At 38.6% G+C, this 15,176-nt stretch overlaps 1 protein-coding gene across 1 annotated transcript in view; it reads right to left on the reverse strand.

The window, feature by feature from the left end:
- Positions 1-971: 971 nt before the first annotated feature.
- EMB (embigin) overlaps positions 972-15,176 on the reverse strand; it is a 31,346-nt gene continuing 17,141 nt past the window's right edge. Inside the window, exons 6-10 of the mRNA XM_005282181.5 lie at positions 12,114-12,241; positions 8,719-9,001; positions 7,625-7,658; positions 4,546-4,621; positions 972-3,258 (exon numbers count right to left, since the gene is read on the reverse strand). Of these exons, the coding sequence (XP_005282238.2) occupies positions 4,564-4,621; positions 7,625-7,658; positions 8,719-9,001; positions 12,114-12,241 (503 nt within the window). The 3' untranslated portion in view covers positions 972-3,258; positions 4,546-4,563. The remainder of the gene's footprint in view (positions 3,259-4,545; positions 4,622-7,624; positions 7,659-8,718; positions 9,002-12,113; positions 12,242-15,176) is intronic.

The following is a 15,176-nucleotide window of genomic DNA, read 5'->3' on the forward strand; positions in this document are numbered from 1 at the left end:
GCAAATCTAACCATGATAAAATTTCATGTAAAAACCTATAATTAAGTTTTGCTCTTGGTTTAATGTGCAGTGCACAGAAAGTTTGAGGCTGAGTATAATTAAGCACAGTATCTGGACAAGGAAAATCTTTATCAATGATCTTTATCCAAGTATTTCAAACTTCTGTTCTGCTCATTGCTTTTATTTAGGATTTTTAATGTGTGCTGGTTAGGCTACAAATCATTGAACTCATATTCTTTAGTTTCATTTAAAAACAGGTCAGACTGGATATCGATTTCCAACAACCCACAATACAATCAGCAGCTACTATTTCCAGACCCATGAAGATTGTAAATGAGGTTTTATTCCCTTCCAATTCTCTGCCTGGTGTGTTTTAATGTGATTTCTTTTCTCTTTCTCTCTCTCGAGGGCCAAATGACAAAAGGCCATTTTGGGCTGTGCAATTTAAGATGTTAAGAGATGCTTTGTTTTCTCTTGCAACAGGAAACTTGCACATAATGATGTGTGTTTGCTTATATTATTATTTTATTTAAAATATACAATCAGAACAAAGAGGGAATGGTTTTTGATGACTGTTTTCAAATGAAGGAGAAAAATAACATGCACAATATTCCCTTGTAATAAACAAGGGATTCTTAAATTTTCTGTGGAATAAATTGCAGGAGCTTGCAATGGAAAAGGAGTTGATTATATAGCTTGCACATTTTTTATTTACTGAGTACATACTATAATTAACTAGCATGCTTTAAAATTAAACTACTACGACTCTCAGCCGTTCTATGACAATACCATAAGCCATAATGGCAATGCTATATAGTAATGCTATCTGCAGCCATACCACTTTATGTGGTGCTCCTTATTCCCGGGGGAATTCTGCACCAAAAAATTAAAAATTCTGTGCACAATATTTTCAAATTCTGCAAAATTCTGCATATTTTATTTGTCAAAATAATACAATATAATCACTCCAGTTTCAATTATTTTGGTAATTTATTTCAAAATACCAGCCAGCAAGTATGTTTGTAACAATACAGACAACAAAAAAGATTCAGGAAATATTTTTGACAAATAGATGCCTTACTAGACATATTAATACAGAACTTTGAGTAATAATTCACTTAAACTACAATACAGAAACATATTGCAAAATCTTGGGGGAGTCAGGGGTAACCAAGGAGCTGAGGGAGAGGGAAATAATTTCTGGGAAGGAGCCTGGGAGTGAATCTGGAGGGTTGTTGGGTGTGGATGGGAGAAGTATGGAACAGGGCTTTTTTGGGGGGGGCGGGGGGGAAGAGAGGGAAGGGGATTGTTATGGGGTTGGGGAGCCTCCCCCATGCAGACTCTGTCTGACCCCTAGCCTCTCCCATTCAGTCAGGCACATCTGCCCCTGTCTCCGTGTGTCCCTGCACCCCACCCGGCCTCATATGTCCCTGCAACCCCCACATCTCCATGTTTCCCTGCACCCCACTCCCATTCAACCCCTGGCTCAATACTGTCACCCCACTAGCTCCTGTGCCCTTGCCCCAGTCTGTTCCCCCCCACTAGCCCTTCTGAACACCAGTCTATGTGATCCCCCCCAACAGCCCCATGTGCCCTGCTCTGTTTGTCCCCCCCATATCCTGTGCCTTCTCAGCTGGCCCAGCGGGCAGGGCTCTGTGAGGAAGGCAGCCACTGCCCCCTCCATCTCCATGGCTGGCTGCTCTGGCCCTCAGCTGGCTGCCCTCTCTTATGGCAGCACAGTAGCCCCTCGTGGGCAAAAGGTGTAACTGCAGTGTCTCTCCTCTATGGGGAAAAAAATCTGCATGGGACATGAATTCTGCACGTATGCAGTGGCGCAGAATTCTCCCAGGAATAGATCCTGACAAAACATGAGTTAAGCAGAATTAAACCTGTTCTGTACTTGGTTGGGAGTCTACCAAAGAATAGTCAAGGATGCTACAACACAGAGGTACATATAACAGTGCTCCTGGAAAGGCTGTCTTTTGGATAAGAAGAATGGGGCCCTGCCAATTTGTGGTCATTGAAGACTTTATGGCAATTTCTGTAAGAGTAGGGACATTAACCCAAATGTTCTGGTTACATTCAAGTTTGTTTAATTACATTCCACGTAGACAACATTCTCCCTTGATTTTAAATTGGTAACAGGTTATTTTTATTCTATTATGATATTTTATTTCATATTGTTTATTTTCATTCACTTCCTGCCCTAAAATAGCACTTTGGGATTCTTTGGGATGAAAGGCAATATATAAATATGCAATACAAATCTGTCTTAAGTGTCCACTAAAAGGACAGCCAAAAATGGTCACTTCAAATGTGTTGTCTTCTAATAAAGATAGAGCAGAACTGAACTCATTACATGTGATGATATTTTGTCAAAACATGAGGATGCCTAGTAAGGGCAGTCTCTTGATATATAAATCAATGCTAGGACCTTTTAATGTCAAGCTTATTTATTCATTTGTTTGGTAGTTTATAAAGTAAAAAATGTCACATTTTTGTACAAAAAATGGTTCTGTGTTAGGACAGGAAATCTTAAGGCAATGTGTATCATCTTAAATTTCCAGAGTTCACAATCTATTTCTTCCTAATTGCAAATGATGCTAACCAAATTTGGGTTTAAGAATCTTCATAGGAAATGATAAAACCCTTAATATTGTTTGAAAAATATGATAAAGATTCTCCTTTGATTATTCCTTTGATGTAAAAAATGGCTTTTGTGTGTTGTATTTGCTCTGTCTACCAGTAAAAAATATTTTCTCTAAGATGTTGTGAATCTGAACTTACATTGTAAAATTTACTGTCAGCTTATAGTTGTCCTGATCTTGCATCATCTGCTCACTCTGTGAAGTTACTAAGAGTATTGGATGATCTATGAATGCAGGACCAGGCCCAATGTAGGGAAGCAAAAATTATACAAGTTAATCTTCTTAACCAATTGGACTGAGGCCAGGAAATCTCAGTAGCATAAAGATTGACTTTTACCAGTAAGGAGACACAAACACAACAACAGATATTTGAGAGTACATATGTATAATGTCTGGATACAGTATAGTCTTTATAGAATAACTATTTGACAAAGAGGCAGTTTCATGTTTATATTTTAAAAGCAGAATAGGAGATCTTCATTATTTTTGTTACAAGTCTAATGAGCTCTAATTATAAGCATTGTAAATATTTGAAATGCATAGCCATGTACATCTTCCTGTGGTTTTGTGATGGTCAAATGATATTTCCTTTTTGTTGGTTTAAAATCTCCTGAATTAAACAGAACATACATATTATTGTTTATTGACACAGATGCATTCTATCAATTGTTTAATGCCTACTGTTTACATTCTCTAATTTCTTTATTTGATCTCCAACTTCATTCTGACTCATTGTTGGATTTGGGATAAAAAAACATTTAAAAGTGCCCATTTCCAATGCTGTTAGGAGCCTATGTTTCATTGAAAGTCAGTGGGGGACTTAGGATCCTAAATCAGTTAGGCACTTTTGAAAATTGTACCTTTAATCTCATTCTGATCTGGTCACTCTCTTCATGTGGGACTCACTTCCCAGTCCTTAAATGCAAAGGGGGCGGAAGCCTTCTACAAGTCCTTGGTTATGGGGGAAGAGCCAGTGAATGTAAAGCCAGGGGAGCCACCTTGAATGCCAATCTCCCATGTCACAGAAGACACATCAGGTGCCGGGAGGGGTGAGTGGGGGGAGTGGATAAGTGCACTACTGTCCTCAACTGGCAGACAATCCATTGTGAAAGACTGCCTGTTGGCACAAGTTAAAGTAGTCTGTGCCAGGACTGTGATTGGGGCAAAGAATCAGGGAGCTCAAACCTGTCTCTGAATTTCCTCTCTTTCTCACCACCACCACTTGCACTCCTTCAGCATTACTCACTCTCCTCGTCTACCCCTTCTGTCACTCACTTCTTTCAAAATGACCAATTTGTTACTTCTCTCTCTTCTCTGTTGCTCATGGTCCTCTATCTCCCTCCCTGTCTTTGCTCCCTTTTGCTAATGCCATGTCATCTACTTTGAACTCTGCCCTTCCCACTATCCTGGACTCCTTCACTCCCTACCCTCTCTGTGCTATCTACCCCTATTGTTTTGGGGCCTAATCCTGCAAACTCTTAGTTATGAGTAGTCCTTATACAAGTGAGCAGTCACACTGACTTTAATGGGACTGTTGGCATATTTAAAGTTCGATATGCATATGATTAGGGTTTTTCATGTTTGGGCCCCATTATTAAAAAAGTGCTATGTAAATGTAGTAAAGTACTCATGATGGTAATGATGAAGATAATAAAAATGAATTAAAATATAGCTCTGAAAACAGCACTGAATTTGATTTCTGAGTTAAATGCTAAGGGCCCTTCAGTCATGAATGAGTTGTACATATTATTTGTTCCAGTTCTGTGCCACTCCCACATAATGTATATTGAAAATGTACTAGATAAGGACAGTAGAAAGATTTTTTTTTTTGTCCTTTGAAATATTCTACTCATAAAGAGCCTAGTAAATCTCTAATATGTCTTTCTCTTTTACTTACCTTCCTTTAGGAACTGACTTAAACTTTTCGGTGCCTGGTGGTGCTATTTTCTACACCATTGCTATCTTCTGATTTACTGAAGAAAGAAACAGGTTTAAATCCAAAACTCAAAATAAGCTTTTAACATGTATAGACTGTACAATAAAAATCATAGTGTTCATCCCAATCCAATGATCTGATTACCTAGCATGCACTAAAAGCATTTTACATTTTTCCACTGTGATGTTACTTGAAGGCATGAGAAAAAGGAAAAGAACAAATATATATTTTACATAAAATATTATTATAGCAAAATAACCTATTCAGAGACCTTTACGAATCAGGTAGTGACTAGCCTAACCATCCAGTGCTTTCTTCATTCAACCCAGTCATTTCCTGAACCCATAAAACCCTTAGAAAGGATTATTACAGTGAAAAATTGACATTAATGTTTTTATAATAGGTTGTGTCAATGTTCCTACTACAACAACTCAGTAGTATAAATTCATTTTGTGCTGAAAATCAGGATATAAGGTGTTGTTCCCAAGTTGAGGTATAATAAAAACACATTTAAAATTACACTTCTATAAACAAAACATAAGAAAGATACTGATTTTATTATTATTAAATTATTTTGCAAGTGTTCAGTATGGTTCATCAGTTCACCAAAAACTGATGAAACAGTGTATAGTATGGTTCCTCCGTTTTTGGTATTTCGGGTTAAAAAGGGCCAAAATGTTAAACTTTTAAATATTAATAACATAGGGCCCGATCCTTCAGCTGTTACTCTGGATAATCAAGAAGGCTTTTGTCTAACTACAGGACTGAATCTGCTCAGTGGCTATTTTTCTAAAGGATTTTTAAAATCCCACATTCTTTTTTAAGTTGGGAGTGAAATCTGTTCTTATGAAGAATGTCAAAGAGACAGTCCTGGAATCCAGTCCTATCTGTTAAATACATAGTTACACTACAGGCAATGAAAATATATGATTTCCAATGTGCCCAACCCATTTGGAGGGACCACCTAAGGGCGAGAGTGTAGTTTAGTCTCCATAGCATTCAATCCTTAGCCTCTCTCTGATGACCGTGCTAAAAAGGGGCACATTAGCACCAATTGTTAACGTGGTTTTTGTATGATGGACACTTGTCCAGTAGGAAAAGGACTAAAACTATCATTTCATTTCATGTAGTCTCCCCTTACAGTGCCTACCGCTATTAGATAGTAACTGCTGTTGGTCAACTCAGACCTGGGCTAGATTTAACTAGTGTAGACATGAAAAGTTCGGCTGCTCCCATTACTTACTCCTGAACCATCCAGTCCCCCTTGCAATACACTTTTTTGATGAGACTATTATTTATGTCACCAACCATAAGGATTCAGGACAGCAACACACATCACAAAAAGTTAGAATTTGATGGAATGGCTCCAAAGGAAAAATTCCAGGCCATCTGGTACATAACTCTGTGCTTTAAACAGCTACTAATATATCTCTGTTTAATTTAATACCGGAGAGCGTTAGCAATCACACAAACTGTACACACTATAAAAACTCCCTAAGTGTGTATTTATCCAGTAGGACAGCACTCCAACCTCGTAGGTAAATAATGTATTAAATAAAGATCAAATGGCTTCAAAGGAGACTTTGCAGGCTTTCCAGTGAAAATAATGTGCATTTTATATACCACGAGTAAGAACTTATTTTGTTCTCTTTTAAAAACAGTAAATCCCGGTTTCAGTCAGATTGTTTGTGATGAAAGTACGGCAATGTGAAGACACGGCAAAGTAAGACAGCTACTCAATCCTCAACATAAGACATTGCCGCTGTATCCCAAAACACTTTCCAGCATAATAAACATAATTACAGAGTTAAATAAATAACAACAGCGCTAAAGAGGAACTAAGAGATATAATCAAGGGAGAAAATACTAAATTTTTAGCTGGCTTTGGAAATGAGAGGGAGGGGGATAGCAGGAGGCTACTCCAGATGAAAAGGCATTTGCATCAGCAGTGCGGACATCATACAGAAGGACAAAGAGGAGACCAAGCTCTTGATGAATGGAAGAAGCGAGGAGGGGAGTAGAGAAAAACAAAGTTCATGAGAGCCTAGAGCAACTCCATGGAAGGACAGGTACTTTTGAATAGGCTCTTTAAATGACTGGGAAGCCAGTGGAGGAGTATAGGGGAAAGTGATTGTGCTTTGTAAGGTAATTATAGTTTATTTCAATAAATTAGTACATTAATCCTGGTATAAGCATGGATATCAAAGAAGGCTAAAGCTTGTCTTTACTGTGCATCCAGAGTTCCATAAGCCTCTGGGGGAAGGAATTCACCCATAAGCTACAGAGCAGCAGCAGAGCTGCCTCCCACCTGCTTCTTCAGCCACAGTGTTGCAGTTCTTCTTGTGGCTGGTATACTCTGGTACACCACATGGATGGGAAAATGGCTAGTGCATCGAACTAGCTTCATATCTACAGCTCCTGCCCAGGACGTTCCCCCAAAATCCACTACCATGGTGGCATGGTGATGTTAACTGCCAATAAAAGCTCCCCAAATCATCACCATCCCATTCCCCCACCACATAACCTACCCACACCAGTTCTAGAGTATGAAGGGTCTTTCATGTACTATATACAGGAAAGAAAGCCTTGTGTGCCCCATAATGCAGACTAAACTAGAAACACAGTACAAGTGAAGGGATCGAAACATTCTGGAAGCGTTTTCTATCTGAGAATTATCTCCCTCATCCTGAGTAAGTTATAGTCTTTGATGGGAACAGTTTCAGGCCATTCTACCAGCTCGAGTCTGTGATAAACAATATATTAAAACGTCCCCTACCACCAAAAAACCCCAGACAAAATAAATAAGAGGGCAGACAGCAGGATTTTACACATGCTGGACTTACGGAGAACTGGGAACTAGGAACGTGTTAGGGAATGGAATTAAAACAATACTTCTGCATTCATACTTATACCTTACAATGTCATAAGCTAAGAGCAATATATTGTTCTTGACTCTGAGTTACCTAGTGTCAAAGCTGTTTAATATTCCATTAAATGTTAGTACAGTCTAAGTATTGTAAAAATAATAGTCACTACTTACAGTTGCTCAATTTGTTCAAATTCTTTTTCATCTTCTGTGGGACAAAGAAAACTGTATGGTCATTATATTATGTGTTTACTGTTAAGAAGTTATTTGACACTGAAAACTATTTCATTTCATTTTTATAATAAATTAATTGTCTAACATATAAAAGAATCAGAAAAACAGTAAACAAGGAAATTCTGTACTAATCGGCATACAGGATACAAAGATGAAGTACAATTTTACTATGCTCCCTTTTATTCAAAATATCTTTCTGTAGCCTGCCTAAGATTAAGCTGTTGTATTTCCCACAAACGTCTTATTTTAGGAAAGTTTGGGGAATCTCCAACAGTTTATAAAACTGAGCGTTGAGCTTTTTCTCTGTACAGAAATGACATTTAAGTTACATCCTATCAGTTGTCCTGAACACATGGCAGTTTGAGTAACATATCTGTGCTTTTAACATTTCAGACCCTTGGGATAAATTCAGCCCTCAGGTTATGCACTGGCAAATGCCTGAAAAGCCACCACTAAACTATGGAATGCAACTTTAGCAGCCTCTTCCAAAATCCACTGAGATCACACTCTGCAGGTCTGTCCCAGCTCATATCACAGAATGGATATTTGAAAGGGATATTTGGGCTCAGGGGCCATGATCAATGCATTTTGTTTTAATACACTGCTACCTTCCCCCTCTCCACTATGATATTCTTGACATGAGTAATCTCCATCAGTGCCTGTGAGGGTTTGTGCACCCACTGTTCTGGGAGCATTTAAAATCAAACCTTGAAGTCCTTATTTGCTAATTTTACTTGTGTGAGTAAGGTTGGATTAGACTCTACATAGGCACCTGTGTCCCTACTAAAAGCATTTAGGACATGAATCTGATCCTAAATATTAGGAAATTAAAACTGAAATAATGATTAATACTCAAAAGAAGATATTTTCATTTAGAGAAAAATACATAGACAACTATCATGCAGAATTAGGAGCCACATTTTGTCCTTGACTATAATTTAAATTGAAACGGTGTGTAGAGTATGCCACTGTATCTAACAGATTATAGTATTAAAAAGTGCTAAGTGTTATTTAAAAAAACAAAGAGATCGTACCTGCATGCATCTGTTTCTTTTTGGAGTAGATCTCATACAGGAAAATAATAGCTACTAAAATAATAACTTCAGCAGCTATTGCAAGAAATGGTTTGAGTGGTGTCATATAGGTGAGAACTTTAAGGGATACTTTTCCTTTGCTCTCTCCTAGTTTAAATACAGCTTGGCACCAGTATGATCTATCATCTTTCTCTGAGATCTTCAGAATCTTGAGTTTCGTTATGTTGGCATATTTTTCATCGACTATATATTTATCTGGCATCAAAGAATCATTAATAGCAACCTAATATAAAAAGACATTTAAAAATTATATGATTGCAATGTCAAAAATGTTTAATAAAATCCTTTATACTTTGAAAGTGGAAAATCCCTGTATTTACAACAGGTAACATTAGTTATAACATTAAATGGTGTTGCATATGTAGCACATTTTATCGAAATGTATCCATTCCAAATGTTTTATCCAAGTAAATACACTTTGCATAGTAGATGGAATGGGGCAAGGGATGGAGTGAACTCCACCGCACTAGAACTGGGAGTTGCTGCAGGGAAGGAAATACAGAGAAAAGAATAGAGAAGACTCACAAAGACAAGGGAGAGAGAGAAATGGAGAAAGAAGGATGGGGAAGGATGAGAAACAAAGGGGAACTAACAGTGGTGGGCTTCACAGCGTCTGATCAATTCAAGAAAAGGCACTAAATAATAGTAAGTGAACATTTAGTTACTGCATAAAGACCATATGCTCCTCTAGATATCTGTGCAAACTATTAATTGATACCAGTGGGCATTTCACCTGGCACTGTGTGGCGCATATAGGCCTGAATTTATATCCCAGCTCACAGATCATAATTAAACATAGAATTCATCCCTTTCTTCCAAGGTAAGTTTGACATCCCTGCTTTATAGACTAATTACAAGCTATGTCCACACAGCCACAGTACACAACTGTTCAGTTCAATACATAACAGCACAGGTGAAGAAAGAATATCTTATTCAGTTCAAGTAAGAGGAATTTTAGCTAGGCAACTCCAAGGAAAACAAAAGTGCTACAAATATCAGGGCTTGTCTACACTTAAAATGCTACAGCAGCACAGCTGTGCTGGTGCAGCTCTTCAGTATAGACACTACTCCCATTGGCATAGGTAATCCACATTCCTGAGAGGCAGTATCTAGGTCGATGGAAGAATCCTTCTGTCAACCTAGCACTGTCTACACTGGGGGCTAGGTCATTATAGCTACGTCTCCCAGGGGTGTGAACATAGCTATCTATACCAATGTAAATTCCTAGTGTAGACTAGGCTGAATTGTACCTTCAAAGTCATCAGTGAATTAATTGCTCAGTGTGCTGCTAGAGGTGCTCGCTTCTGGATGAGATGTAACACCTCGTTCTTGATCACTTAAAAATACCATGGCACTTTTGGCAGACCCAGTGCTCATTCCTGATTAAATTCTTATTGGATCATCAGTCTGCCTGGCTAAAATGCCTCTTTTGTGCATCCCACAACACCTCACTGAGCAGTTAAGTTCACTGATGACTCTTAAGGTAGAATTCAGCCTAGTGAATTACCAACACTGATTCTACCGCATTTGTTTTCTTCCCTGGAGATTATTAACCTGGCCCAACCCTGCTTGGTTTATGTGATCTGACAATAATACTGCCTGAGGTGGTACAGCTGCAGATAAGCTACATATATTCAGGGATAAAACCTGGGAAGCATTGAATACTTGAGCCTGATCTTCTGGCACTTGCTGGACTCTATGGGAGTTTTGCTTTTGACTTCCCTGATGTACGATCAGGCCTATTGACTAAAATAGGAGTTGGAGGTGCTCAGCACCTTCAGGACATGGTCTCAAAACATACATTATTTTCCGAATGTGATCAACATTTTTGTTTTGTTTCTATTACTTCAACTTCATTTGTTGCTGTCCTTTGCATTTTCCCACTTACTGGCACCGTTTTATGTTTGAAACTTTGGGCCAGATCTTCAGCTGATGTAAATTGGCTTATCTCCACTGAAGTCAGTGGAGCTACACTGGTGTAAACATGTGAATTCAAGTATTTATAAATAATGGGAATTGGGAGAGTGTAATGGCCACTTAAATAACATCTCCAGATTAAAAACTGATCCTTCATCAAAGCGAAAAGTTGGCAAAAATGAAAAATGTAACCAGTCCTAGTTATTGTTAGGGTGAGACCTGGTATAAATGACTAAGGAACATTAGAGCTGTAAGGGTTAATGTGGCTGTGTTGGTCTAGAAATTAGAGCAAGGAGTCATATGGATTTGGTTTCTAATCAAGGCTTTACTTCTAAATTACTGTATACAGTTGGGCAGACCACTTACCTTCTTTTGTCTTTTCATCCCAAATGGATAAAAATCCAGATAACTTGATACTGCATTTTAGTTAAGGCTTGTTAGGCAAACAAGCCTCCTGTCTTTCCTATAAAGAGTTTTCCAAGCTACTGGTCTCTACTGAAAAATTAAATATCTGCCCTAAATGTACTGTAGTAGTCCTTATTCAGGACCCTGGGCTCCCCTATAATTCTTCTAGAAGACGGATGCTGCAGGGGAAGGATGGATGGTGTGGAAATGTAGAAGCAGTGATCTTCCCATGGGGCTGGGACTCCAGAGTTGTGGATAGCTCAGGCAGATAGGCACAGATGTCTTCCAGGACATCATTCCTCACACCAGTGGTGATACAGCAGCATAAGATAATGATTATGCTCTCGGCATTACCTTGTGCTTCCTTCCCCTCTGTGTTGCAAAAAATCTGAGAGATTATTTTAGACAGCAACAAGGTGGGAGACCATCTATATATGGGTTCTGAAGAGGAGCCATGTTGCGTGAACAAAAAGGGAACCCAGGGTATATTGTGGAGACACCGGGAATACTGTAAAGCCATTGGACTCCATACAAAACGCCTGCCCTCCGGACTCCTGAGGATTAAGAGAGATGGCTAACTGGGTCCCACAACAGGATGATTAGGATGAAATTGTAAGTTGAATTGTGAGCTAATACATATTTTTCCCTATGGAGGACAGTATGTCTCTCGGTTCTTATTCAAAAAAAGCTCCCACAGGAGTCAACAGAAGTTTTGACTGAATGTGGATAAAGTGAACATCTCAGGATTGGGCCCACCCATCTGATTTGTTTTGAGTCCATTAGATTGTAATCATATGGTGCAGGTCCTCGGTAAAGATATCTATGATGGCCTACACTGATAGATTATAGTTTTATCATGTGAATTCATAACAACTCTATCTAAAGAATAAGGTAGGATTTGTGAAAGCTGCTGTAGGTATATGAAGCATGAATTAATTATACTCTGCAAAAGGACAATGTGCTTGCAATCAGTTGTTTCGTTGTTTTGTGTGACCAATAAAGGGAAATCTTACCTGGTCACTTCCATTACTCATGTACCAGATCCAGTTGATGGGAATATATTTGAGACTTTTACATACCAGGACAACAGTATCTCCTACATAACTGACTACGTGATGCTCTTTTCCTTCAATCTGAGGTACTAAGAATAAATAGAGAAAATTTACTAAGTTAGCTGTAAGGATTTTAACTGAAATATATATCACATCAAAGCTTTTAATTTTTAAGAATGTATTAGTAGCAAGTCCATTCTCTTTTCATATCCTCAATTAATTTGCAAACTGTTGTATAGCATATGGCTTCTAATGTGTGAACTATGTAAAGGTTACTTCTGGCTGGTGTTCCACATACAGAATTTTTATTGATATCTATGGGAATTCTGCTTGCAGAGCAGTTGCAGGATTTGGCATCAATGCAGTAGCTATCAAAAAGTAACTTTAAAAGCTAAAGTATTAACTGACTTGTGGTATTTCCACCCTCCCACCCCCATACCCAGCTGTGAGCAATCCATGATTCAGATTCTGCTACAATTTATATGAATACATAAGCTAAGCATAAAAATCCATTCAATTTCCAAAACTGCAAGACTTCTTTTCAGACTATAATAACATAAAATAATAGTATTTGGTCAGTTTTGTGTGCTGAGAAATATTGCTGCAGAACAGTTTTCACTTCGTCTTGATTGAAAAAAATGAAGGGGTGATGGAAATGTTATACTTTCAAACACTGACTGCGAGGTGTAGATACCAAGTGAAGTACCAGCCCAATCCTGCAAGATACAGTATTGGGCCACAAGAAACAACGTATAAGATATTAATTTGGAATTACTTGTGCTGTAATTTTATCATCATTCTAGATGACCTAAAGCCTTCCCAGAAACCCATATCCTCTGTTGAACATATTGCTGCATCCCACATATATAATTAGAGCTGAGCAAATAAACCATGACAGATAATTTATCTGATGAATGTCACCTCTTTTTTTCTGTTCTTGGAATATCTACTAGCAGATCATGATTTTCTCAAATGCATTTTATTTCTTACATTTCACTCGCTTTGTCTTGCTATTTGGAATATGAGACGATGTGTTTAGTGATGCTAGGTCATCACACAAGACATAGCAGGCCAGATCCATGCCTTCAATGGAGCTATGATAATTTATACCAGCTGAAGATTTGCCTCAAGTAATTTTTTTTCTCTTCCTTAATAGGATAAGTGTAAATTCTATACGTTTTCTGTTGTGAATTTAAATAAATAAATTTAATATTCACTTTCTGTGAGTATTCAAGCTTGCAGTCTTCAAATTCACTTTCCAGGAGCATTCATGCTAGTAAAATACGATTGCTTGCATACTCTGTGATTGCAGAAAAGTGTGCAAATGTGACTGAAGAGAATTCATAAAAAATTCAAATGAATACTCAAGAACATTTCTCACTACTTGCTCAACTCTAGATGAGCCTTACTACTAGCTTAGTTGTTACACACGTTAGCAATGTATATCAATCCAGCTGTCTCTGTGTACCATCATTCCATATTTTACTCGTATCTTTAAAAAGGGCCTTTAAAGTCAGAGTAACTTTAATCATTAGCCCGTTTTAGTAAAAAGGGACAGTATCAGTAAAAACTGTTGCCAATCCTGTGCAATTTGGGGGAAGAGGGCAAAAACAAAACAAAAAGGTCAGAGAAACAAAGGAACTGTCACAAATAATAAAGAAGGCAAATTTGAGTAAAGAAATCTGAAAACCCTTTTATTCTTCCAGAGGATGTTTACTGAATTAAAAAAGATTTTAGCATGCAATGGCAGAATATGGTCCTAGCTATTACAAGTACGGCTGCCACTGGCAATTTCTGTGACTAACACTATACACCAGGGAAGCCATACACATAATTCATGTAGGGAAGGGAGTATGGAGTCTTCGCCCAGGCTTCTGCATGGTCTTCTTGAAGGCCACACAGAATTACAGCTCAGGGAAATGCAGTGACTGTTACCAAATTGCTCCACCTTAGCAGCACCTTGGAGGCAGAAGGGGTGGTGAGTAGGCAATGACTTTGCCCACCTCTACTTGCACTAGGGTTAGAATGCAGCATTGCTTAAAGTCCTAGATTGCTCCCTTTCCTGTGTAACTGGGGAGCCACAATATAGCCCTAAATAAGGAAGAACAGTTACAACTGAAAAATAAATCTCTCCTTTTAAGGAAGAGCAGGATTTAAACTGAGGCCTGGAGGGGAACCAGCTAATCAACAGCCCCAGGTTACCACCAGTGGCAGATATAAGATAGCTCCCCCTTGTGACCCACAATCCACAGAGGTAGAACCACACAGGACATTTCATCATGCGTGATCTGACTGACAGTGGTCTTAGTGATCCCTGATTGGCTCTTTGATATATAAGCCCACAGGGTGTACCAAGAAGTGTTCAAATTACAGTGTGGATCCTGAGCTGGCTGTCATGATTGCCTTGCTGCTGAACTCCGAGTAGTGACCATGGCTCTGACTTGGATTCTGACTCCAGATTGACCCCTGGAATCCCAACACAGACCCCAATACCTGGTACTGATCCTTGTCCTGATTCCTGAGTTTGGCTCTGATCCTTGACTGACTCTTCACCCTGACTCTGGCTTGACCTTCAGCTTCACTCTTGACCCAATACTGACTCTGACACCTAGCTTCAGTTCCTGGATCCCAAGCTCCTGAAACTGGTCCTGCCTACGTTTGCACAGGATCCTGATGCTCCTATATCTTCTTGCTTATTGTACATATTTATATGTGTTGTGTAGACATTTAATATTAATGAATACATTAGAGCACTCTGTGTGTGTTAGCTCCTATGCCCTCTATAATCTCTTTCTATAAGCTTCTCTTACATTCCTGTTGTTTCTTGTAGGCACCATGGGTGAAATAGCTCCAGTAAAGTCAATGGAAGTTTTGTCATTGACTTCAGTGGGACCAGGATTTCACCCCAGGTCTTTTTCACAGAATTCTAGCATTCAAGCTTAAGTGCTGTTAGTGCTAAATTCATCCCTTGTTTGTGATCATGGAGTTAATTATAGTCGTGTTGACTTTAAACCACAGTGTTTA

Source organism: Chrysemys picta, chromosome 6 (genome assembly GCF_011386835.1).
Source record: "Chrysemys picta bellii isolate R12L10 chromosome 6, ASM1138683v2, whole genome shotgun sequence".
In the NCBI taxonomy this organism is placed as follows: Eukaryota; Metazoa; Chordata; order Testudines; family Emydidae; genus Chrysemys; species Chrysemys picta.